The 24,492-nt window shown below is 35.3% G+C and overlaps 1 protein-coding gene across 2 annotated transcripts in view; it reads right to left on the bottom strand.

Moving 5' to 3' along the window:
* The window catches only part of Dph6 (diphthamine biosynthesis 6), a 206,280-nt gene that overhangs the window by 37,857 nt on the left and 143,931 nt on the right, over window positions 1–24,492 (bottom strand). For both annotated transcript variants that reach the window (XM_047538744.1, XM_047538743.1), the window contains exon 6: window positions 11,336–11,397. In XM_047538744.1, the coding sequence (XP_047394700.1) occupies window positions 11,336–11,397 (62 nt within the window). The remainder of the gene's footprint in view (window positions 1–11,335; window positions 11,398–24,492) is intronic.

Below are 24,492 nucleotides of genomic sequence, written 5' to 3'. Positions count from 1 at the left end.
ATAATTTATATTTAATTTTATGTAACATATATACAAATTTATATAATATATGAATATTTCTTTGTATATATGTATACATACATGTGCAGTTACAACATGCACACACACACACACACATACACATAATCGTGCAGAATGGAAAACAAGTAAAAAGTAAATATATAAATAAAAATTCAAAAAATATAAAAGTAAAAATTAAAATTCAAAAAGAAGGAAAAAAAGGAATGGATAGGAAAAAAGAAACTTTCTTAATGAGAAATAAAGTGCTTATTTCCATTGAGGTGGTCAAAACTCTTGGTAAGTATGGCTTTTCATTGCTTATGCTGTTGGGCCATTTTTTGTATTTAATTTTGGGCTCTGGGGCTGGGGTTGTTAAATGTCTCTGTGTTTCTCATCCACCTGCCAGGAATTGTGGCCAGGGGCCAAAGCTGGTTATAGTAACTCTCTCCCATCTCTAAGTATACGATGGGGAGTGCTGACAGATGATGTACTCCTATAACAGCCCTGGTACAGAGTTCTACATTGAGGGTTTCAACAGTTGGGAATTTAGTCTTGGTTGACCACTGGAATTCTGTTGGTGGGTATTTGAGATTTAATCAATATTCGCTATTGCTGAGGAGATGCTAATCTCTGCTGGAGGTAAAAGTCTCAGGGGTCTTCTGAAAATTCCACTTTTAGGGTGAGGAGTCTAAACTTCCACAAGTCTTGCATTCACTGCTGTGAATACAAATTACCCAGGATCAGACATGGATTGCAAATACAGATGTCTGGTTAGTTATTAGCATCTATGGGGTGCCATTAACAAAGAGCTCTCTTCTAGGCATCCTGAACTTGGATTGCCTTAGGCACAAGTCTCCCTGCACCTGGTTCAATCATGACAGTCCAGGCACACTCTGGACCCCATTACAGGTAACTGTTGGGTGAGAATGGTGACTTCTTTTATGAGTTTCCAATAGCCCACTTTTGCTCACTGCTGGGTAGCCAGTTCCCACTACCAGGGTGACTCTGGTTCTAGCTGGAGTTTCTGCCCAGGGGGGGTGATTTGGTAGTTTTTCATTCAACAACTTCTCCCACTGTATTTGAGTCAAAGATCAGTGGCCCTTTCTATTCTGCACGTTAGCCCAAGTCAATTTTATTTTCCCTCTTTCTTCCTCCCTCTTTGCCTGTGCTTCCCCTCCCCACAGCAGAGGGCTGGCATCACTGATGCTAACACTGCCACTGTCAGTCAAGTTGTCATGTCTCTAATGTATTATTTTTTATGTTATATTCAAGGTTTTCAATATTTTGTATCTCTATGATTTTTTTTAACTGTCCAATGTTTACTTTCAGTGAATTCCTTTAGAAATTTCTGAGGAACAAACTTCTTGCTTTTTTAATCTTGAGCTAAGGAACTGCTGGGGAGTGTACCCTTCCTTTAATATGCAATCTTCTTCTCCAATGTACTTGGTTTTTAACTCAGGTCCTGATACAAATCTCCTAAGACATTTGTAACTTCTTGATAGGAGCATCTAACATAGAGGTCCTAAATCACTTAGAATTTCCTGGGTGGTAGAAATAGCTCTTGTTGTGATGAGAAACCCTCAGTGGGTTCCTGGATAGCTTCAGGTTGGGAGCTGGTTTCTAGGAGAAGAAATCCCATGATTAAGGATTAGAACTTGAAGTCATAACCTCTGACCTTTGGGGAAAAAAAGAGGTGCTGAGGATGAGTTGATCAATGGCCAATGATGTAATCAATCATGCCTATGTAATGAAGCTTCCGTAAAACTCTGAAATGAAGAGTTTGGAGAGTTTCCATATTGTTGAACACACAGAAGTCCCTGGAGGGTAGTATAACCAGAGAAGGCACTGAAGCTTGCACCCCTTCCCATATACCTTGCGTTATAAATGTCTTTATCTGGCTATTCATACCAATACTTCAATAATAAACCAGAAAATGTGTTTCCTTGGGTTTGTGATAAGCTCTAGTAAATTAATCGAACCCAAAGAGAAGGTTCTGGGAACTGGATTGGTCAGAAGTATAGGTGACAACATACTATTTACAACAAGCATCCGAAGAGGAAGAGTCTTATGGGACAGAGCCCTTAATTTCTAGGACCTGACATTATCTTCAGGTAGATAGTGTTAAAATTGGATTGAATTGTATACCACTCAGTTGGTGTCTGTTGGAGACCTGGTTTTTGTGGGGAGAACAATTTCACAAATCTAGGATCAGAAACATTGTGCTAAATGATATGTGAGAATAGGGAGAAAAATATTTTTTTTCCTCCAGATTTCCCTATTAGAGTGAAACTCAAGGTCAGAAATCTCTATCTATACGCTTAGCGCTTACAACAAATTTCCAAGAACTGAAATTTCCGAACTAAAAATTCTTCCTGTCTCAGAACAGTGGATAAAAGTATACAAACGCAGGTTACATCACATAAGATTGTACAATCTTAGGGGCAAAAGAAATAATATACACACTTCCAGAGAGTTAGTAGGAAGAAAAGAGAAAGCCACATACAGATAGGAATCAGAACAACTTCGAACTTTTCTACTATATCATGCTATATGCCAATGAAGCGAATGTATCAATATCCTAAAGGAAAATTATTCTAAAAAATAGAATCCTATTGCTTACTAAAGAACCAATCAAAAGTGAGGAAAGACATTTTCAGATATGCAGTCTGTAAAAATGTACTTCTCAGTGGTCTTTTCTTAAAAGTCTACTAGAGAAAGTATTTCACAAAAGAGTAAATAACAAAAAAGGAAGACACTGTCTCCAGGCAACAAGGGATTCAGCAAAGAAGGAAGGTAACAGGAATCCCAGGAATACAGAGAGGTGCTGGAATGTCATTCTAACAGACACAGAGAGAAATGGGTTCATATTAGACCAGGTCAGAAGGTTCTGGAAAAACTTCAGTAGTAAGAAACCGACAGAATAATTCACATATTCAAACATATGGACACAAGATTAGAAAACTGGTCAATAGCGTAGCATTGAATTAGTGATTATTACACAGAATATTAAATAAATAAAGAAATCAAGACAATTATTCACTCAAGGGAAAAATAAGAAGTTGTACATTACCTGATTTATTACCTGATTCAGTGGGTATTGGGTTTTCAGTTATTGTAATGATAAACACTGAACACTGATTCAACAGAACTGCAATATAACCACATGAAAAAGATGGAAGGAGGGAAAGTACACGTATGTGATGGAGGCAAAGGAAGTAAACACAGCTAAATTTGCATATTTCAGAGTGGCAAATGGATAAATTATGCTAACACTGTGTAAGACTTAAAGATGTTGTTCTTTAAAACTGAAATTACATTCATAGAAATTTATCTTATGAAAATAATAATCAGAAATGTACATGAAGATTTATTAGAAAACATCATAATCCTAATAATTTAGAAATAACCAATATTGCAAACAAGTGATAACTTGTAATCTCTTTTATAAAGATCAAGCATATTATATAATGTAATATATAAATATGACATGATACATTCATATGTAGAATATAAATGTTGGGATCTACACAGCCTCTAGTTAATGTTTTTCAAAATACACTTAGTTATGTGAGAAAATGAATATGTATGTCTGGAAAAAAAGTTGATAAAATTATATGTATAGTTAACTCCATAACATAAATAAAATCTGTATTAAGTATTCAACTACATGAATTGACATATGAAACAAACTCTCAGAAAATAAATCATTAGGGAATATACTAATATGTTAGAAGTATGCACTATGGGATAGTTAGAACTATAGTTTTAAATTATTTCCCTACACTTCATTATATTTCAAATTCTCAGCAAAAGGTAGGCATTTTTATGTTTCTGTTTTTTAAAAAAATTCCATTTATCTTTACTCCTTATTCCCCCTTTTTTCACTATTATAGACAGATATTTTAAAATATTTAATGTATATCTTTTATGTCCTTGTAAGTATATTGGTACTCTGTGATGCCTGAATTTTTAAACTATTTATATGTTGATTGTTTTCACTTAGCAATATTGTTACTATAAGTCCTTTGAGTATATTTTCCTAACTTTGCAGACCTGTATTTTATGATGTGCATCTACAGCATTTTAATATCCTCTCTTTCAGGAACTGGTATTGATATTGCCTCCAATAACCCCACCACCACAAAAAATTAACCCTGATAAGACTCTTTTTACTAATGTCCCTTTATAGACTAGTAGAATTGTTATGTTAAGGGGGATAGTTATATTTAATCTAGGTATTTCAAGATTGTCCTTAGAATGGAATTGTCCCTGTCTATAGTCCAGAGGGGTTCTATAAACCAACTCCTGCCAACAATTGGCATTATCTGGCTCTGTAATTTTTCAAAAAATATTTTTTTAATTGTAAATGAACATAATATCTTTATTTATTTATTTTTATGTGGTGCTGAGGATTGAACCTGGTGCCTCACACATGTGAGGCAAGAACTCTACCACTAAGCTACAGCCCCAGCCCTGGCTTTATAATTTTTGACAAATAGGTAAAAACTAACAACTCCTTATTGCTTTAATTTGCATTTCCCTAACTGCTAAATCAGTGAGCATCCTTCATATTCATATTAGCTTTTGAGACATTCTCTTCTGCATAGTGGTTCTCCATAGCTTTTGCCTATTTTTTCTGTTAGGATTATTATTTTATATGTGTGAGATAACAATCCCTTGACAGTTTTGAAACTTATTCTCATTATTACCCAGTATTTGATATATTTTGAAAAGCAGAAAATTTTCTGAATTTTTCTTCAGTAATCATGAACCTTATGACAGTAAATATTGCTAACATTTACTAAACAGAACAAGTCAGATACTGAACTAGGCAAATTATGTATCATTTCATTGTTATTTCTTCCATTTTACATATAAGAAACCACTGAAATTTATGTTTCAGGTAAGCAAAAGGCCTAGAATTCACATATGGGCATCCACGTATAGTGATGCTTTGCTGATGATCATCCCGCACCTTCTTTCACTACATGTGATCCGAGTGAACTATAAAAACAGTTTTTAAGCTGGGCACAGTGGGCGAGTCTGCAATCCCAGTGGTTCAGGCTGAAGCAGAAGGAACGCAAGTGCAAAGCCAGCCTCAGCAACTTAGTGAAGCCCTAAGCAACTTAGCAAGACCCTGTCTCAAAATAAAAATATAAAGGGTTGGTGAGCTGGGTGACGTGGCATATTCCTGTAATCCCAGCTGCTTGGGAGGTTGAGGAAGGAGGATTGTAAGTTCAGAGCCAGCCTCAGCAAAAGTGAGATTCTGAGCAACTTGGTGAGCCTATGTCTAAATAAAATACAAAACAGGGTGGGGGATATGGCTTAGTGGTCGAGTGCCCCTGAGTTCAATCCCTAATACCAAAAGGGTTGGTGATATGGCTCAGTGGTAAAGCAACCATGGGTTCAATTCTCAGTATAAAAAACACAAAACAAAACGGGGGGCTTCTGCCCAAAGTTGTCTTCTTTCTACCATGGCTACCACCAACCTGTCTGTAATCTCACAATCAAGTATTAATATGCAAAAGGAAAACCATTACAATATATAGATATTCCTTTAATTAAAAATATTAATCCTTAGATATAGTAAAATATTAAAACAATGACAGTGGTAAACTGATTTATTACAGTTAACTAGTAATATCCACCTGTATTACACAAGGAGTACATAAGAGCTATCTCAGGGTCATTGAGGATGGTGAACAAAATAGATTAGGTTTTCCTATATCTAACCCTTTGTCTCTAACATATACATGTTCAAGGGTTATTTGTTTCTCTCTCTTGCATGTGTATTCCTTATTATTCATGGGACTGTGTCAAAGGTTGAAAAATAAACATGGATAATCTTTATCTGATTTAATTAAATTAATCATATTTATCAAGATAAAGAGACATTCCCTGCCATCTGATTTGTCTTAGGTAATGATGGAACGTATAGTTGGAAGTAATAAGTTAAACAAAATATACTCTCTAAGTGCAGAAAGAAGATAAAACTTAGGTGACTCATTCCACTTTATATAAGAATCATCATGCTCTAGATACATCAAGGCTCCTTTATGAGCTTATGCAAAAATGAAAGGTAAAAAGCGGAGAGAAAAATGTGGGGAGTCTAAATTAAGACCTGGGTTCTATAAGATAACTGTTGTGAATGATGTGAGAAACAAACTGTTGTATGTGTAAACATTTATTTAGCAATCACTTTATGGACAAATCAGATAGATTATACCTCAGAGAAAAATTTAGAAGATGACACTCAGATTGTCTTGTATAATTTTCTGTACCTCTCAGGAAAAGAATTTCTGTTCAAAATATATAATTATATTAATATCCTTCCCTACCAGGTAGAGCAATTTTTATAATCCTGACAAACTACTTATCAAAATCAGCAAAAATATCTACAGCTAGGTTTCACAATATAATCTCTTGAAACATTGCTCTGTTCTATCCTTTCTCCCTTTCACTCCTGAAATTCTAATTGCACGTGTATGATGATGATATTTCCTCTGCATCTTTTATGTATTTTTTTCACTATTTTCCATCCTATTTTCTCTGTGCTTCAATATGGATATTTTGTTTCACTTTATCTTCCAGTCACTATTTGTATATAGCTGTATCTGATCTACTAGAAAACTCATATATTTATGTTCTTAATATCTGGTACTATTATTTTTAAGATCCAAAATTTCATCTGCTTATTACAGATTCTAATTCTCCCCTAAAATACTACATCTGTTTTATTGAGCACATTAGCCTTAACCATTTTGGAGTGTAAATCTGATAATTCAATTAAATGGATATACATGAATATTCTCTGGGATGTTTCTATTGTCTGTTCTTCTCTTAGTTTCAGTTAATTCATCAGTTCTCCTGATACACTTGGCAGTTTTTGATTGCCTGCTGAAAATTGTAAGTAAAATATTGTAGAGGTAATTTGAGGCTCTGAATCAAGTTATTTTCCCCCAGAAAGAAACAGGCAATAAAAGTAAACTCCATCACTTAATTCAGTCTAGAATTGATATGACTTTAAAAGACAGATAAGAATATTTGCAAAGGCTACACTATTTTAGATTTACCTTTACTCCTAAGATATAGTCTATGCAGTAGTTACAACGAAAAACAAGGAGGGATTACCAGGTCCACTCTACTTCAGTTGCTCTGAATGCTAACTTTTGTCTCCCTTGCCCTGTGAAACTGAATGCCTTATTCATCTTAGTTGGAGTTTTCGCCTCAGCTTCTTAATATCTCAGCACTATTTCTGAATCAGAAATTACTTTGAAGGGAAACTAGGCAATGTTCAGACTTCTACTTTCTTTGAAATTCTGGTCCTTCAATTTATTACAGATCTGGCAATTCTCTAATGCCTTCATAAGTTATTTTTCTTTAAATTTCATACAACTTTTCAAGTTGTGGCAAAATTGGTCTGATGTAAGTTATTCCACCATAGCTGGAAATGAGTGTCTTCAATTTTTATTAAAATTTAAAACATATATACCCTCAGATTCAGAATTTCCACTTCTAGTATTTTATCCTATAGAAAAACATAACATGGACCCCAAACATATGTACAATAATGTTCAACCCAGCATTATTTGTAACAACAGAAGACATGTAAACTCAATAAAGAATAATGCCCACTAATAAAAAATAGGCTTGAGATATTATAGCATATCCATGTAATGGAACACAATGATTATAAACAAATGGCATGGATTTGTACATGTTAAAATATGCAAGGTGAAAAAAAAAATACAAGAGTATGTACCAATTTAGGTAAAAATGGATAAACACATGCACATATATTTGCATATGCCAAAATGTTTCTGAAGAAACACATTAGAATAGAAGAGAGAGGTTGCTCTGGGAAAGAACACAAAACCTGGATGCTTGGAATCACTAGGAGATTCTTAATTATTTTTAGTCTTCAAATTTATTATTTACACAATACAAACCTTAAGTCTACAATAAACACTGAGAGAAAAATAAAATATACCATGTGAAATATAAATAAGGAAAAGAGGAAACTGCTACTCCAAGAGGTTTTTCATTTTTTAAGCAAGAAAGTTTCACAGTAGTGAGCAATGAACTTAGACTTTAAATCAAACAAACAAAAAAAAAAAGAAAGAAAGAAAGAAAAGAAAAGAAAAAAGAAGATGCCCACAGTGCAAAGTCTAGCCTTTTGTAACCTTCATATTATACATTAGGACTATAAGCCATTGCTAGCTCATTTTGAATTTAAATGTATAATTTTTGTTTTATTTTCTCTCTGTGGGGAAAATGATGCTTGATCCACCAATGCTCTTTTTAATGTTTTATAACTATGTATGTAAACAAAATAATATGTATGCACATGTGTGTGTATATATCTATGTATCTATATACATATAGATATATAGAGAGGTTTTGAGACAAAAAATGCAGAACGTGAAACTGAACTGAAGAGTATGTGCCGTAATTACTTGAATCTGGTCTCCTTGGCACCCGGTTATTAAGAACTGAATATTTTTCCACTTGAATTTAGTGCTATTAGAAATTTAATATGTGCTTCATTTACTTGATTTTTTTGTATGACTGATGCAAAGTTTGACATTTTCACTCAATAAAAACTAGAAAAAAAAGATAAAATGGATTTATCTAAGTAAGGGAGGGATAGCATTCAGAGAAGGTGAGTAGAATCATCAGTAGTTCAAAACTGATGAAGCATAGGATAGATGTAGTAGATTGTCATCTTACAAGTCTCATTTTCCTCAAGGACACAATGAGTCAAGGGAAGGTGTTTAAGTTTTATTTTGAGGCAAAGAGAAGCAACTAAAAAATTTATAAGGAAAGATCACCTTTGCATTTCCTGTACATTGTGATGGTGAAATTGTGGACAATGAATCAACAGGGAGTAAGACAAGTAGGAGAAAAACTGAAGCTGGAATGCTACAATAACCTAGAGGAGACTCTACCGGGGTAACAATGAGTATAAAAAGGGGGCAGATAATGAGATATTTAGAAGGTGAAATTAAAAGAGGGCCTTATTTATGAACAAAGGAGCGCAAGAAATCATGTATTACAATTTACTTTTTTGAGCTGAACAATGAGCAGATAATGGAGCTCTTCACTGCCAGAAAATGTAAAAATGGCACTGATTAAGTTAGCATAAGTAGAATTCAGTTCTATGTAGAGGTTGAGTATTTGGGGACATTTCAGAGATGAAGGTGAATTCAAAACTGGTCAGGAAATCAAGTCAGGAAAACGATGGGGAACATATTTAATTGTTCTAAGAATAAAATTGGTAGTTGAAGCCATTGAGATATTTAAGATCATCACAAAAGGAAGGCTAGGGATGCAACCATACATATAAGGAAAAGAATCTATATGGAAAGTCCCAACAAGAAAATAAGTACTCATAAAGTCTTCAGAAGTAAGTAGTACCATAGAAGCAAATAGTCCACAGTTTCAAGAGGGCACATATTTTTTCAGAGAAATATAGAAATACAGGATCAGCAAAGTGTCAGTGGTATTAAGAAACTAGAAGCTGATACATTGTACTTGATCCCTGTGTCAGAATTACCTAATGCTTGATTAAAAGGGTCATCATCACATTTTGTCCCTCTGAACTGAAATTTCTTGAGGTTGGATGAGTATATGATTTTTAATAATGTCACCAGGGAACTACATTCTTAGGTCTGAAAACAACTAGAATAGATTGTAAATGCCTCAAGAATAAGGATCATAATTGATAAATTCATCATGTATACTTAGTGCTCTCTGTAGCATCTGTCACATAACAGACCCTCAAAGAATGTTGACTAGTGTAAATATGGGATGAATGGATAGATGGAGAGATGAATAAGCACCTGAATGAAGAACTAAAGAACTAATGCTTGCCAAAATTTTGGCAAGATTATTAGAGTTTAGATTCTAGAGTGGCAAGGGAGAGCAATAAACAGATCCATAAGATAATGTGGAAAGACAGCTTTATGTTGGCTAGCTAGGAAGAGCTTCTCTGAGATGACTACATAAATTTAATCTGTCAAATTATGAAAAGATATTAATCTTGTGATGGTCTGAGGAAAACATGTCAAGAAGAGTAAAGTTCAAGGAGAAAAATGGAAGTAAACATGCTTAAGTTATACAGAGGTACATGTGGCTATGGTTCAGTGAACATGATAGAAATCAGTAAAAGATAAGCCTGGAAAGACTGATGATACAGGGTCTCAAAGGTTGTGATCTCATAGGAGTTTAGATTTTAAATTTTAAACAAAGCAGTAGTATAATTTGATTTACACTTTAAAAATATCACTCTGGCATCTGTATGAATAATGAATCACAAAGGGCAATGGTGGAAGTAAGTAGACCTGTTAGGGGCTGATGTAGCATGCCAGACAAAAGATGCTTATGGCGTAGAGGTGGCAGTACAGATGGTAAAGCAAGCTTGAATTTAGAATATATTCTGGAGACAAAGCAAACAGATCATGTTCATGTATCAGATATAGAAGAGGAGGATAGGAAGAATTCAAAGAATTTAGATTGAACCTGCAGACAATGAGGTTCATTTAATTTTGAGGCATGAGGCAAAATTTGGGAAATAAAATGGAAGGCAGAGGAAAATTTGGAGGGGTCAGTGATAGTCTAGGTCTAAAGAGACAGGCATCCGTATTAAGATGAAGACAAAAGGAATGGTAAACAACAATGATACAAAAGCAAATCAAGTATGTAGGGATGTAATTTGTGGTCCCTCTGAGCAGTGGAGCACAGGAGAGAAATATGAGCTAAAAATATATGAGTAATCAGAACAGACCTAATAATTAAAGCCACGTGAGTGAGTTACTGTGATCACCCAGAAAAAGTTTATATAGAAAAAATGGAACCTCTACTATAAACTAACTGGCAAAAGAGATGAAGAATGACCAGAACAAAAAAAGGAAAACTAGGGAAGTGTGGCACCATATATGTGAATAGAAATAGTTCAAGAGTGCTTATAACTGGCAAAAAAAAAAAAAAAAAAAAGAATGTCCATTGAGTTTAATAAAACAAAGTTGTGATGATCTTAGAGCTGTATCCTTTTAGAGATGGAAGAATTCAGACTCCAGGTATGAAGTATCCAAGAAGTATTGACAAAAAATACAGATAACACTCCTAATTTTTTTTGTTTGAAGCAAAGATGAATTTTCATAATTTTAAACACATTCTTATATTCATTAGAAGCATAATTTTTTCATAAGGCATATAATAAATGTTATTTGAATTTTTCTAAAATAAAAACCATTTTTATAGTCATATCATGCATGGCACTTCTTTTTTTCTTCCCTTATATTTCTATATTTTGAAAATTAGCACGAATTCTTACCTCTAAGAGATAAGGCTCCATTTCATCCAGCGTTTTCCCAAGATGTTTATCTGGATCTAAACCTGCCAAGAAAGATTAAATTTTTCTAGATAACTATAGATAGGAATTTTAAATTCACATTCATCTTCCCTTTGCCCCTCTCACCTAGGAAAGCATGAGAATATATTTTAAGTTGCTTTTGTCTTAAAGTAAAATGTACTTTGCTAGTGTTTACTTTCCTATTCTTGTAGAGCTAATTTTCTTGCTCCTAAAAATAAGTTTCAGTTCATTTCAATAGCACTGCATCAATAATTAGATGCATTATTTTGATTCCTCTCTCTTTTTTGAGGAATTATAGTTAGAATGGGAAAAAAGTATAATTTTAAAGACATGAAATTTAAATTTTTGGTATTTTAATCATTGCAGCTTATTTTAATCATTGCAGCTTATTTTACTCATGAACAACAGTATGACTTTTCTGATTTATCCTTATTTAATTCAAACTTGAAACACTGCACTTAAAAAAAAAAAAAGGTAGCTAGGCATGGTGGCATATGCCTATAATTCCAGCAAGTTGTGAGGCTGAGGCCAGAGAATCGTAACTTCGAGGCTGGCCTGGGCAACCTGGGGAAACACTGTCTCAAAATAAAAATAAAAAGGATTGGGGATGTTGCTCAGTGGCAAAGGACCCTTGGGCTCAATAGCCATGAATGAAAGTAGAAAACAGAAGAGAGGTAGACTGTTTTCTATGTAATTAATTTGCTTAATAGTAGCACATGGGCATAAATAATTATATTATCAAATAAACCGACATTTCATTTTAATGACCACTTGTGCAACAATGTGTTTTCCAAGAAAAAAAGAGAAACAACTATGAAATCACTACTGTGCCAAGAGCATTTTGTTACCCTACAATAAACAGATTCAACTAATGTAACAGTAGAGTATGTAGGTGATGGAGCAATAATAAGAGTGGTGAAAAATCTCATACCACAAATCAACTACAAAATTAAAGAATTCATTTTAGATATTTATTTCCATATATACATTTGTGGGTGTAACTTCATTTAAGTAAGTTGTTTTTATTATTATTGATTAAACCATTCAGATTCTTAATTATACAAACTGATTAGTAGTTTTCTATTTTCATTTGGATGCCTTTTTTGGGTAACATGACCTTTTTCTCTTTTTCTTTCTTTTAGTATTGGGGATTGAATCTGGGGTGCTCTACCACTGAACTACCCCCAGTCCTTGTTTATTTTGAGTCATAGTTTCACTTAATTTTCTAGGCTGAACTTAAATGTGCTTTCCTCATTCCCCAATCTCCTGAGTAGCTGGGATTTCAGGAGTGCACCACAACCAGACACAAGACATTTCTTACAGTCAAAATATCACAGCACCAAAGAGAAAGGCAGAACTTATGGATTCTTTTGCTACTGTGTATTGTTAGATCATATTTTTAAAAAAAGCAACTCACACTGGTAGCACTGGGCACATTATTTAAATCAGTTTCCTTCTTAACAATCCTATTCTTGTGGAAGAGTCATTAAAATTAAAATTTCAGTACGTTGGGGTGAACACAAATGAACTCTTGACTTTGTTCAAATATATTGCAATTCAATATATAAAATGAATAAATAAATGAAATACTTTGAAACAACATCCATGAACATCCAGATTTAATAAGAATTAACATTTTGCTACATTTCTTCATAAGCATTTTTTTTTTTCTTTTTGCAGTATTGGAATTGAATCCAGGGTCTCACTCATGCTAGGCAAGCGCTCTACCTCTGAGCTATATCCCCAGCCCACACTACGACCAATGCAATGGAATTTCACGATATATCTACTTCTAATCAATATGCCCTATTCCTTTCCATATGAACAGTCACTCTTCTGAAGTTAATGGGATATCTATGTCTATTAAAAACGCATTTATTATTGTTTGTGGACATTAAAATTTTGCACAAATGATATTATTTTAACTATTTTTTTCAATTCGCACTGCTAATGAGTTATACATATTTATTACTGTGACTTTGGTTCATTTATTTTACCATTGTATTACATTTCATTATGTGGATATAGTCTCCAGTAGATAGACACTTAGGGATTAGGTTGGTTCTAATTTCTTATTTACTGCTGGTACTTTTTGTACTACAGTAAATATGCTTTAATATGGAATTACTATGAGAGAGAATAAATATTTTTGTTTATGTGTGTGCATGCACATGTATCTTTCAATTCTATTAGGTACTGCCAAATTTTCCCCTAAAGCAGTGTTACTAATTTATACTTCCAACATCAGGGAATTATAATTTCCATGTCATATATTGCAAAAATAATTTAGTGTTGTCAAATGCTTCATTTATTTATTTAATTTTGTGTTGCTATAGTTTGAACCCACATCTTTACTCATGTTAGGCAAGTATTTTAGCTCTAAGTTATACTAGATGTCAGATGTTTTAATCTTCGGCAATCTGATACATATACACACAAACACAGAAACATTTACACATACATAAGTATTTATATAAAATTTTTTCACATATTGTTTTAATTTCCATTTTGTGATTATTACTGAAAGTAAATATTGTTTCATATTTCATTGCCTACTCATTCAGGCTCTCATTTCTATGAATTATTTATTAAAATCATTTGGCCACTTTTAATGGTAAGTTTTATCTTTTATTTGAGATTCATAGTTCTTGATATATTCTGAATGCTAATCTTCATTGTAATAAGTATTAAATATCTTCCCTACTCAGTCGACTATCTTTATACTTTGTTTTGGTGGTAGTAGTAGTGTCTTTTATTTTATAGTAGACAAATGTATATTTGTAATTTTTTTCCCCTTTGTATTGACTGTCCATGTGCTTTACAATTTTTCTAATAGACTATTCCTCCTTTTTCCCATAATTCTGAAACAAACAAAGCCATTATTAGTTTTGTACTTATCAACTGTGTTTGTATGATGAATTTGTAGGATGTCATTTGTATGATGAATTTATTGGGGCAGAATAGTTTATTGTTGATTGCTGTTTTGTTCTCGGTAGATCTTATCAGATGTTTGGCATCTAAGGGTCTCATCAAAGTGCCAAATTTTTGTTTATGTTTTTAGTGTTTGCCTTTTCATTTTCATAGATTTTAGTCTTATCTTTACCATTTCCTTCCTTCTGCTTTTTAAATGCTTGCTAAGTAGCTTATTTAATTCTAGTTTCTTAATTTGAACACTTGATTCACATATATTTACATATTTTTTTTAAATAGAAGGATTTAAATACCAATTTTGCTGCATCCAAAAAGATTTGAGAAATGGCACTTTTACTGTCATTTAGTTTTCAGTGTTTCATGAATTTTATTGCTATTAAGGAATTACTCGTGTGTGAACATGTTTATTTTCACTACTTTTTGTTGTTCACTAACTTGATTGCCCTGAGGTTAAAGATTGCAGTCATTATGATAGTAACTCTAAAATATGGTTAAGTTCGACAGAAACCTTACAAAACAGAATGCACCAGGACCACACAGGTTCACTGGTAACACCACCAAACATTTAACAAATTATACCTATTCTCTACAGTTTCTTTCAGAGGACAGAAGCAGAACATATTTCCAAAAACCCATTGTATGAGGCCAGCATTATCCTAATACCAAAGTGAAAGCAATTACAAGTACACTAAAAACTAGTATCTCTCATGAGCACACGTAAGCTTCAACAAAATATTAGCAAACAGAATTTAAAAATACATAGTTATATACTATGAGCAAGTGTGATTTATCACTGGTATGAATGGCTGGTTGAACATCTGAAAATCAAGTAATGAAATCCATTACATTGGCAGAATCAAATGATAGAAAAAAATCATATGATCATATCAATAGATGTGAAAAAAGCATTTGACAAACCCAACACCCATTTATGATAAAACTTTCAGTAAACTAGAAAATAAGGAGAACTTCCTCAACTTGATAAAGAATTTCTGCAAAAACTCTACTGATAACATCATACTCAATGGTGAGAAACTCAAAGTTCTCCTACTAAGATGTGGAACAAGGAATGGATATCCCTTTTCCCTACTCCTTCCAAAAACTTAAATTCTAGCTAATGAAATATAAAAGGAAATAAAATGTATATAGAATGGAAAAAAAGGAAAGAAAAAAAACTACATTTGTTTGAAGATGACATAATTATATATGTAGAAAATATGAGTCAAGAAAAGTACTACTGAAACTAATAAATGATTATAGCATGATTGCAGAATACCAAGTTAATACACAAAACTCAACTGCTTTCCTATATACCAGCAATAAACAAATGGAATTTATAATTAAAAATACAATGGCATTTAATTTAGTATCTTCTAAATGAAATATTAGGGTATCTGTTGAACATAATGTGCACAAGATCTACATGAGGAAAACTGCACAATTCATGAATGAAATCAAAGAATTAAATAAATGAAAAGATGTGCCACACTCTTGTGAACAGAATCAATAATGTCAAGGTGCCAGGTTTTCCCCACTTATATATAGATTCAAAGCAATGACAAACTACCAGCATGCTGTGGGTTATCAACAAACTAATTCCAAAGAATATATGGAGAGACAAATGACCCAAGGTAGTCAACACATTAAAGAACAAAGTCAGGAGACAGAAAATACTTCAAGACTTACCATGGTTACAGTAATTGAGACAATGTAGCATACTGGTAAGAGAATAGAGAAATAAATCAAGGAAATAGAATAAGGAAACCAGAAACAGTGCTACATAAGTATAGTCAAATGTTTTTTGGCAAAGGAACAAAGGCAATACAATGGAGAAAATAAAATCTCGAAACAAATGGTTCTGGAATAGCAGGAAGATTCATATGCAAAAATGTATCTAGACACAAACCTTATACCCTTCATAAAAGTTGATTCAAAATGGATTATAAACAAAACTTTAAGATGCAACACTATGATTCCTAGAAAATAATAACAAAGAAAACCTACATCACTTTGGCTATGGCAATGACTTTTTAGATATGACACCAAAAGCAGGCAATAGAGAAAGAAAGTAAAAAACAGGGGGTTTTCAAGATGGCGGACTAGAGGGCGGCTGCATTTCACGTTGCTCCAGGACGCAGGATTCAAAAGAGGAGATAGTGAGAGGCTTGGGACCAACTCAAAGCTGCTGGGTGAGTCTCTCCCTTTGGGGAGGCGTCCTGGATGGGGCGGTAGCCCCGGAACGCAGGGAACTTTGTGAAGTAGAGTGGCTCGGCGAGACGCCCCTCCCCCCACAGGAGCAGTAAACACGGACAACTGGGATCATCATAGAGGAGGCGGCTCACCACAGTGCTTGGACTCAGAGCAACCACTGGGGCTCCGGGCGGCTGCCTGAGGAGGAGCTGCGTGGCGAGCTGTTTAGACTCAGAGCGAACGCTTCTGAACACCGGGGGGCTGCCCGGAGGAAAGGAGAAGTGCGGCGGGTCGCTTGGTCTAGGAGTGACTGCATCAGAGTCACAGGCGGTTGCCAGAGGAGGAGCTGCGTGGCGAGCTGTTTGAACTCAGAACGAACGCTCCAGAACACCGGTGGCCTGCCTGGAGGAGGAGCGCGGTGGGTCACTTGGTCTCGGAGCCACTGCTCCTGAACACCTGGGGGGCTACCACGAGGAGGAGGAGGAGGAACAGGGAGGGTCACTTGGACTCGAAGTGACTGCCTAGGGCTATGGGCGGCTGGCGGGAGGAGGAGACGCGAAGTGAGTTGCTTGGACTCCTAGTGACTGCGTCAGAAATCTGGCCGCTGTCCGGAGGAGGAGGTGTGTGGCGGGTCTCTGGGTCTCGGAGCTATTGTACGGGGCTCCAGGTGGCGGCTCAGAGGAGGGGCCGCATAGCCAGGTGATTAGGTGCAGAGCAGGGTCCCAGGAGCTAGGTGGCTTCTTGCTGGAAGAGCCACACAGAGACACGCCTAGGGACGGAGCGAAGTTTCCAGGACTGCGGGCAGATTCTCTGGGAGAGGCAGCCTAAGGAGACTCGTCTGCGAAGGGTGAGGCTCCCAGGCCCAGGAGGTACGTCCGGGCCCCTGGGAACGTTGCAGAGGAAGACAGCCCAGCCCAGGCGGTAGTTGTAGATTGAAGGGAACCTCTAGGAGGGCAACTGACCACGAGACATCCCCACCGAGTGAGTCTTCCCTGCCGGGGGAGGTTTTCCCACAGGGACGGTAAAACCAGAGACACAGGCACAAACAGGACTTGCCTCAGCCCACAGCCTAGTTCCCCACTGGATGACCATTGGTCAACAAATGGAGGCACCTCTGCCCACTAGCAGGGAATATACACCACCTGAGGGTCACCACCCCTAGAGAGGCAGCTTCTTCGTGGAGCTCCTCATTATCAACTTCCTCCAAGACTTCAGACTACTGAAGGATAAGAGGGGATATACTAGCAATCTTCAGGGACATTATAAGTCGATAGAGGAAATCTGCAATACCTCAATGACCCACTGATTCCTGAACAATATGAGAAAACAAGGGAAGAAAATGCCCCAAACAAATCTAGATGTTACATCAATAAAATCCAACGACAGCATGGCAGAAGAAATGACAGAAAGGGAGTTCAGAATGTACATAATTAAAATGATTAGGGAAGCAAACGATGAGATGAAAGAGCAAATGCAGGCATTGAATGATCGCATCAATCAACAGTTAACAGAGCAAATTCAGGAAGCAAAGGATCATTTCAATAAAGAGTTAGAGATATTAAAAAAAAACCAAACAGAAATCCTTGAAATGAAGGAAACAATAAACCAAATTAAGAACTCCATAGAAAGCACAACCAATAGGATAGAACACCTGGAAGACAGAACTTCAGATATTGAAGACAAAATATTTAACCTCGAAAACAAAGTTGAACAAACAGAGAAGATGGTAAGAAATCATGAACAGAATCTCCAAGAACTATGGGATATCATGAAAAGGCCAAATTTGAGAATTATTCGGATTGAGGAAGGCTTAGAGAAACAAACCAAAGGAATGAACAATCTATTCAATGAAATAATATCAGAAAATTTCCCAAATCTGAAGAATGAAAAGGAAAATCAACTCCAAGAGGCTTATAGGACTCCAAATACACAAAATTACAACAGACCCACACCAAGGCACATTATAATGAAAATACGTAACATACAAAATAAAGACAGAATTTTAAAGGCTGTGAGAGAAAAGAACCAAATTACATTCAGGGGGAAACCAATACGGATATCAGCAGATTTTTCAATTCAGACCCTAAAAGCTAGAAGGGCCTGGAACAACATTTTTCAAGCTCTGAAAGAAAATGGATGCCAACCAAGAATCTTATACCCAGCAAAACTTACCTTCAAATTTGATGATGAAATAAGATCCTTCCATGATAAACAAAAGCTAAAGGAATTTACAAAAAGAAAGCCAGCATTACAGAACATTCTCAGCAAAATATTTCAGGAGGAAGAGATAAAAAACAAAGAAGCATCAGCAAAGGGAGGAATTATCCTAAAGGAACTGTCAAATAAAGGAGGAACCAAGATGTGTCAAAAATTTTAAATATGAACCAAATGACCGGGAATACAAATCATATCTCAATAATAACCCTAAATGTCAATGGCCTGAATTCATCAATCAAAAGACATAGACTGGCAGATTGGATTAAAAAGAAAGATCCAACAATATGTTGCCTGCAAGAGACTCACCTCATAGAAAGAGATACCCATAGACTAAAGGTGAAAGGATGGGGAAAAACATACCATGCACATGGACTCAGCAAAAAAGCTGGAGTATCCATCCTCATTTCAGATAATGTGGACTTCAAGCCAATGTTAGTCAGAAGGGACAAAGAAGGACATTTCATACTGCTTAAGGGAAGCATAAATCAGCAAGATGTAACGATCATAAACATCTATGCCCCAAACAGTGGCTCATCCATGTATGTTAAACAAATCCTTCTCAATTTTAGAAACCAAACAGACCATAACACAATAATACTAGGTGATTTTAACACACCTCTCTCACCACTGGACAGATCTTCCAAACAAAAATTGAACAAAGAACCATAGATCTCAATAACACAATCAATAATTTAGACTTAACAGACATTTATAGAATATACCATCCAACCAAGAGCGAATACACTTTCTTCTCAGCAGCACATGGATCCTTCTCTAAAATAGACCATATATTATGCCACAAAGCTAATGTCAGCAAATACAAGAAGACAGAGATACTACCTTGTATTCTATCAGATCATAATGGATTGAAGTTAGAAATAAATGAAAGAGTAAAAAACAGAAACTAATCCAACACCTGGAGATTAAACAATATGCTATTATATGATGAATGGATAACAGAAGATATTAGGAAGGAAATTAAAAAATTCTTAGAGGTAAACGAGAACAAAGAAACATCATATCAAAATCTCTGGGACACTATGAAAGCAGTACTTAGAGGAAGATTTATTTCATGGAGCGCATTTAATAAAAGAAGTAAAACTCAACAAATAAACAACCTAACACTACAGCTCAAAGTCCTAGAAAAAGAACAGACCAACACCAAAAGTAGTAGAAGACAGGAAATAGTTAAACTGAGAGCTGAAATCAACGAAATTGAAACAAAAGAAACAATACAAAAAATTGACAAAATGAATAGTTGGTTCTTCGAAAAAATAAACAAAATTGATAAACCTTTAGCCACACTAACAAAGAGAAGACGAGAGAAAACCCAAATTACTAAAATTCGGAATGAACAAGGAAATATCACAACAGACACGACTGAAATACAAAACATAATTAGAAGCTATTTTGAAAATCTATACTCCAACAAAATAGAAAATTTCGAAGACATCAACAGGTTTCTAGAGACATATGAATTGCCTAAACTGAACGAGGAGGACATACACAATTTAAATAGACCAATTTCAAGTAATGAAATAGAAGAAGTCATCAAAAGCCTACCAACAAAGAAAAGTCCAGGACCAGATGGGTTCTCAGCCGAGTTCTACAAAACCTTTAAAGAAGAGCTCATTCCAATACTTCTCAAAGTATTCCATAAAATAGAAGAGGAGGGAACCCTCCCAAACTCATGAAGCCAATATTACCCTGATACCTAAACCAGACAGAGACACATTGAGGAAAGAAAATTTCAGACCAATATCCTTAATGAACATCGACGCAAAAATTCTCAACAAAATTTTAGCAAATCGCATACAAAAACATATTAAAAAGATAGTGCACCATGATCAAGTGGGTTTCATCCCAGGGATGCAAGGTTGGTTCAACATCAGGAAATCAATAAATGTCATTCACCATATCAATAGACTTAAAGTCAAGAATCACATGAGTATTTTGATAGATGCAGAAAAAGCATTTGATAAAATACAGCACCCCTTCATGCTCAAAACACTAGAAAAAATAGGGATAGTGGGAACATTCCTTAACATTGTAAAGACCATCTACGCTAAGCCCATGGCTAATATCATTCTAAATGGTGAAAAACTGAAAGCATTCCCTCTAAAAACTGGAACAAGGCAGGGATGCCCTCTTTCACCACTTCTATTCAATATCATCCTTGAAACTCTAGCCAGAGCAATTAGACAGACAAGAAATTAAAGGAATATGAATAGGAAAAGAAGAACTCAAACTATCCCTATTTGCTGATAATATGATTGTATACTTAGAGGAACCAGGAAATTCCACTAGAAAACTTTTAGATCTCATCAGTGAATTCAGTAAAGTAGCGGGATATAAGATCAATGCACATAAATCTAAGGCATTTTTATATATAAGCGATGAATCTTCAGAAAGAGAAATTAGGAAAACTACCCCATTCACAATAGCTTCGAAAAAAATAAAATACTTGGGAATCAATCTCACAAAAGAGGTGAAAGACCTCTACAATGAGAACTACAGAACACTAAAGAAAGAAATTAAAGAAAACCTTAGAAGATGGAAAGATCTTCCATGTTCTTGGATAGGAAGAATTAATATTGTCAAAATGGCCATACTACCAAAAGTGCTATACAGATTCAATGCAATTCCAATTAAAATCCCAATGATGTACCTTACAGAAATAGAGCAATCATGAAATTCATCTGGAAGAATAAAAAACCCAGAATAGCTAAAGCAATCCTTGGCAGAAAGAGTGAAGCAGGGGGTATCGCAATACCAGACCTTCAACTCTACTACAAAGCAATAGTAACAAAAACGGCATGCTATTGGTACCAAAATAGAAAGGTGGATCAATGGTACAGAATAGAGGACACGGACACAAACCCAAATAAATACAATTTTCTCATACTAGACAAAGGGGCCAAAAATATGCAATGGAGAAAAGATAGCCTCTTCAACAAATGGTGCTGGGAGAATTGGAAATCCATATGCAACAGAATGAAACTAAACCCATATCTCTCACCATGCACGAAACTAAACTCAAAATGGATTAAGGATCTCGGAATCAGACCAGAGACCCTGCATCTTATAGAAGAAAAAGTAGGTCCAGAGCTTCAACTTGTTGGCTTAGGATCAGACTTCCTTAACAGGACTCCCATAGCACAAGAAATAAAAGCAAGAATCAATAACTGGGATAGATTCAAACTAAAAAGTTTTCTCTCAGCAAAGGAAACTATCAGCAATGCAAAGAAAGAGCCTACGGAGTGGGAGAAAATCTTTGCCAATCATACTTCAGATAGAGCACTAATCTCCAGAATCTATAAAGAACTCAAAAAACTCTACACCAAGAATGCAAATAATCCAATCGACAAATGGGCTAAGGAAATGAATAGACACTTCACAGAAGAAGATCTACAAGCAATCAACAAACATATGGAAAAATGTTCAACATCTCTAGTAATAAGAGAAATGCAAATCAAAACCACCCTAAGATTCCATCTCACCCCAATCAGAATGGCAATTATCTAGAATACAAGCAACAACAGGTGTTGGCGAGGATGTGGGGAGAAAGGTACACTCATACTTTGCTGGTGGGGCTGCAAATTAGTGCAGCCACTCTGGAAAGTAGTATGGAGACTCCTTAGAAAACTTGGAATTGAACCACCATTTGACCCAGCTATCCCACTCCTTGGCCTATACCCAAAGGACTTAAAATCAGCATATTACAGAGATACAGCCACATCAATGTTCATAGCTGCTCAGTTCACAATAGCCAGATTGTGGAACCAACCTAGATGTCCTTCAATTGATGAATGGATAGAGAAAATGTGGTATATATATACAATGGAATATTATTCAGCCATAAAGAATGATAAAATTATGGCATTTGCAGGCAAATGGATGAAACTGGAGAATATCATGCTAAGTGAGATAAGCCAATCTCAAAAAACCAAAGGAAGAATATCGCTAATAAGTGGATGATGACACATAATGGGGGGTGGGAGGGGTTAGTGTTGGGGTTGGAGTTGGGTTTAGGGAGGGGGGCAGGAATGGAGGAAGGAAGGACTGTATAGAGGGAAGGGAGGGGAGGGGTGGGAGGGGTGGGGGAGAAGGGAAAAAATGGCAGAATGAATCAAACAACATTACCCTATGTAAATTTATGACTACACAAATGGTATGCCTTTACGCCATGTACAGGCAGAGAAACAACATGTATCCCATTTGTTTACAATAAAAAAGAAAAAAAAAACAAACAAACAAAGAAACAAAATAAACTGCAAGGAATGTAAAAAAAAAGAAAAAGAGTAATGTCAAAAGCAAAAACTGAAGCCACTGATTGGGAGAAAATATTTGCAAAATATAACTGATAAATAACAATTCAAAAATATAAAAACCACTCCTAAAAATCAGCAACAAGAAAACCACACACACACACACACACAGACACACACACACAGAGTAATATTACTTAGCCTTAAAGAAGAATGAAATTATGGCATTTGCCAGCAAATGGATGGAACTGGAGAATATCATGCTAAGTGAAATAAGCCAATCTCAAAGACCCAAATGTCAAACTTGTTTTCTCAGATATGTGGTTGCTAATTTACAATAAGGGGGTGGTGGTGGTGGCTTGGGAATAATAGAGGTACTCTGGACTAGATAGAGGGAAGTGAAGGGAGGGGTGGGGGTGTGGAGGTAGGAATGATAGTACAATGAATTGGACATTATTACCCTATGTGCATACATGATTACATGAACGGTGTAATTCTACATCATATACAACCAGAAGAATGAGAAGTTATATTCCATCTATGTATGAGGTGTCAAAATGCATTCTACTGTCATGTATAACTAGAACAAATAAAAAATAAATGAATGAAAAAGAAAACAAACCACAAACGACCTTAATGGTCAAGTAATCATGGAAGATATACAGATTGCAAAAAAGCAAATGTAAAGATACTCTGCAACTTATGTCAAAGAAAAATACAACTTAAAATATTGAAATCCCACAACAAACCTATTAAAATGGCCAAAATATGGAACACTGACACCACCATATGTTGGCAAAGATGTTTCTAAAATCATTGCTGCTGAGAATACTAAATGGTAAAACAGCTTAGCTGAGCAGTTCCTTACAAAACTAAATATACTCCTACACATATAATCCATCAATTGTGCTCCTTAATGTTTAACCAAGGGTGTTATAAATTTATGAGCCACAAAAACTTGCCCATAAATGGAAATAGCAGCTTCACTCAAAATTTCCAAAACTCAAAGCAATGAAGATGTTTTCCAGTAAGTGAATAGAAAAACTGTAATACATACAAATAATGGAATATTACACAGCACTAAGAAGTAATAAGCCATTAATCCATGAGAAGACATAGAAGAAACTTAAATGCACATTACTAACTAAAAAGCCAATGTGAAAAGGCTATATACTATATGATTTCCACTATGTGACATTCTGGAAAAGGCAAAATTTTACAAGTAGTGAAAAGATCAGTCATTGCGGGAAGGGAAGCTGGGGTAAAGAGGCCTGGACAGGAGGAAAACAATTTTTAAGACAGAGAAAATACTCTGTATTATAATATAATCATGGATATATCTCATTATACATTTGTCCAACTCCATTCAATGTATAATACTGAGGGTGAAACTTAATGTAACCTATGGAATTTTGGTTATAATGATGTCTATGTAGGTTCATCAGTTTTCAAAAATTTGCCACTTCTAGTGGGGATATGTTGATTATAGGGGAGGCTATGCCTGTGTAGGTG

This window comes from Sciurus carolinensis, chromosome 2 (assembly GCF_902686445.1).
Source record: "Sciurus carolinensis chromosome 2, mSciCar1.2, whole genome shotgun sequence".
NCBI classification, from domain to species: domain Eukaryota; kingdom Metazoa; phylum Chordata; class Mammalia; order Rodentia; family Sciuridae; genus Sciurus; species Sciurus carolinensis.
Note: the sequence above shows the minus strand (reverse complement) of the source record. Positions and strands in the feature narration are given on the sequence as shown.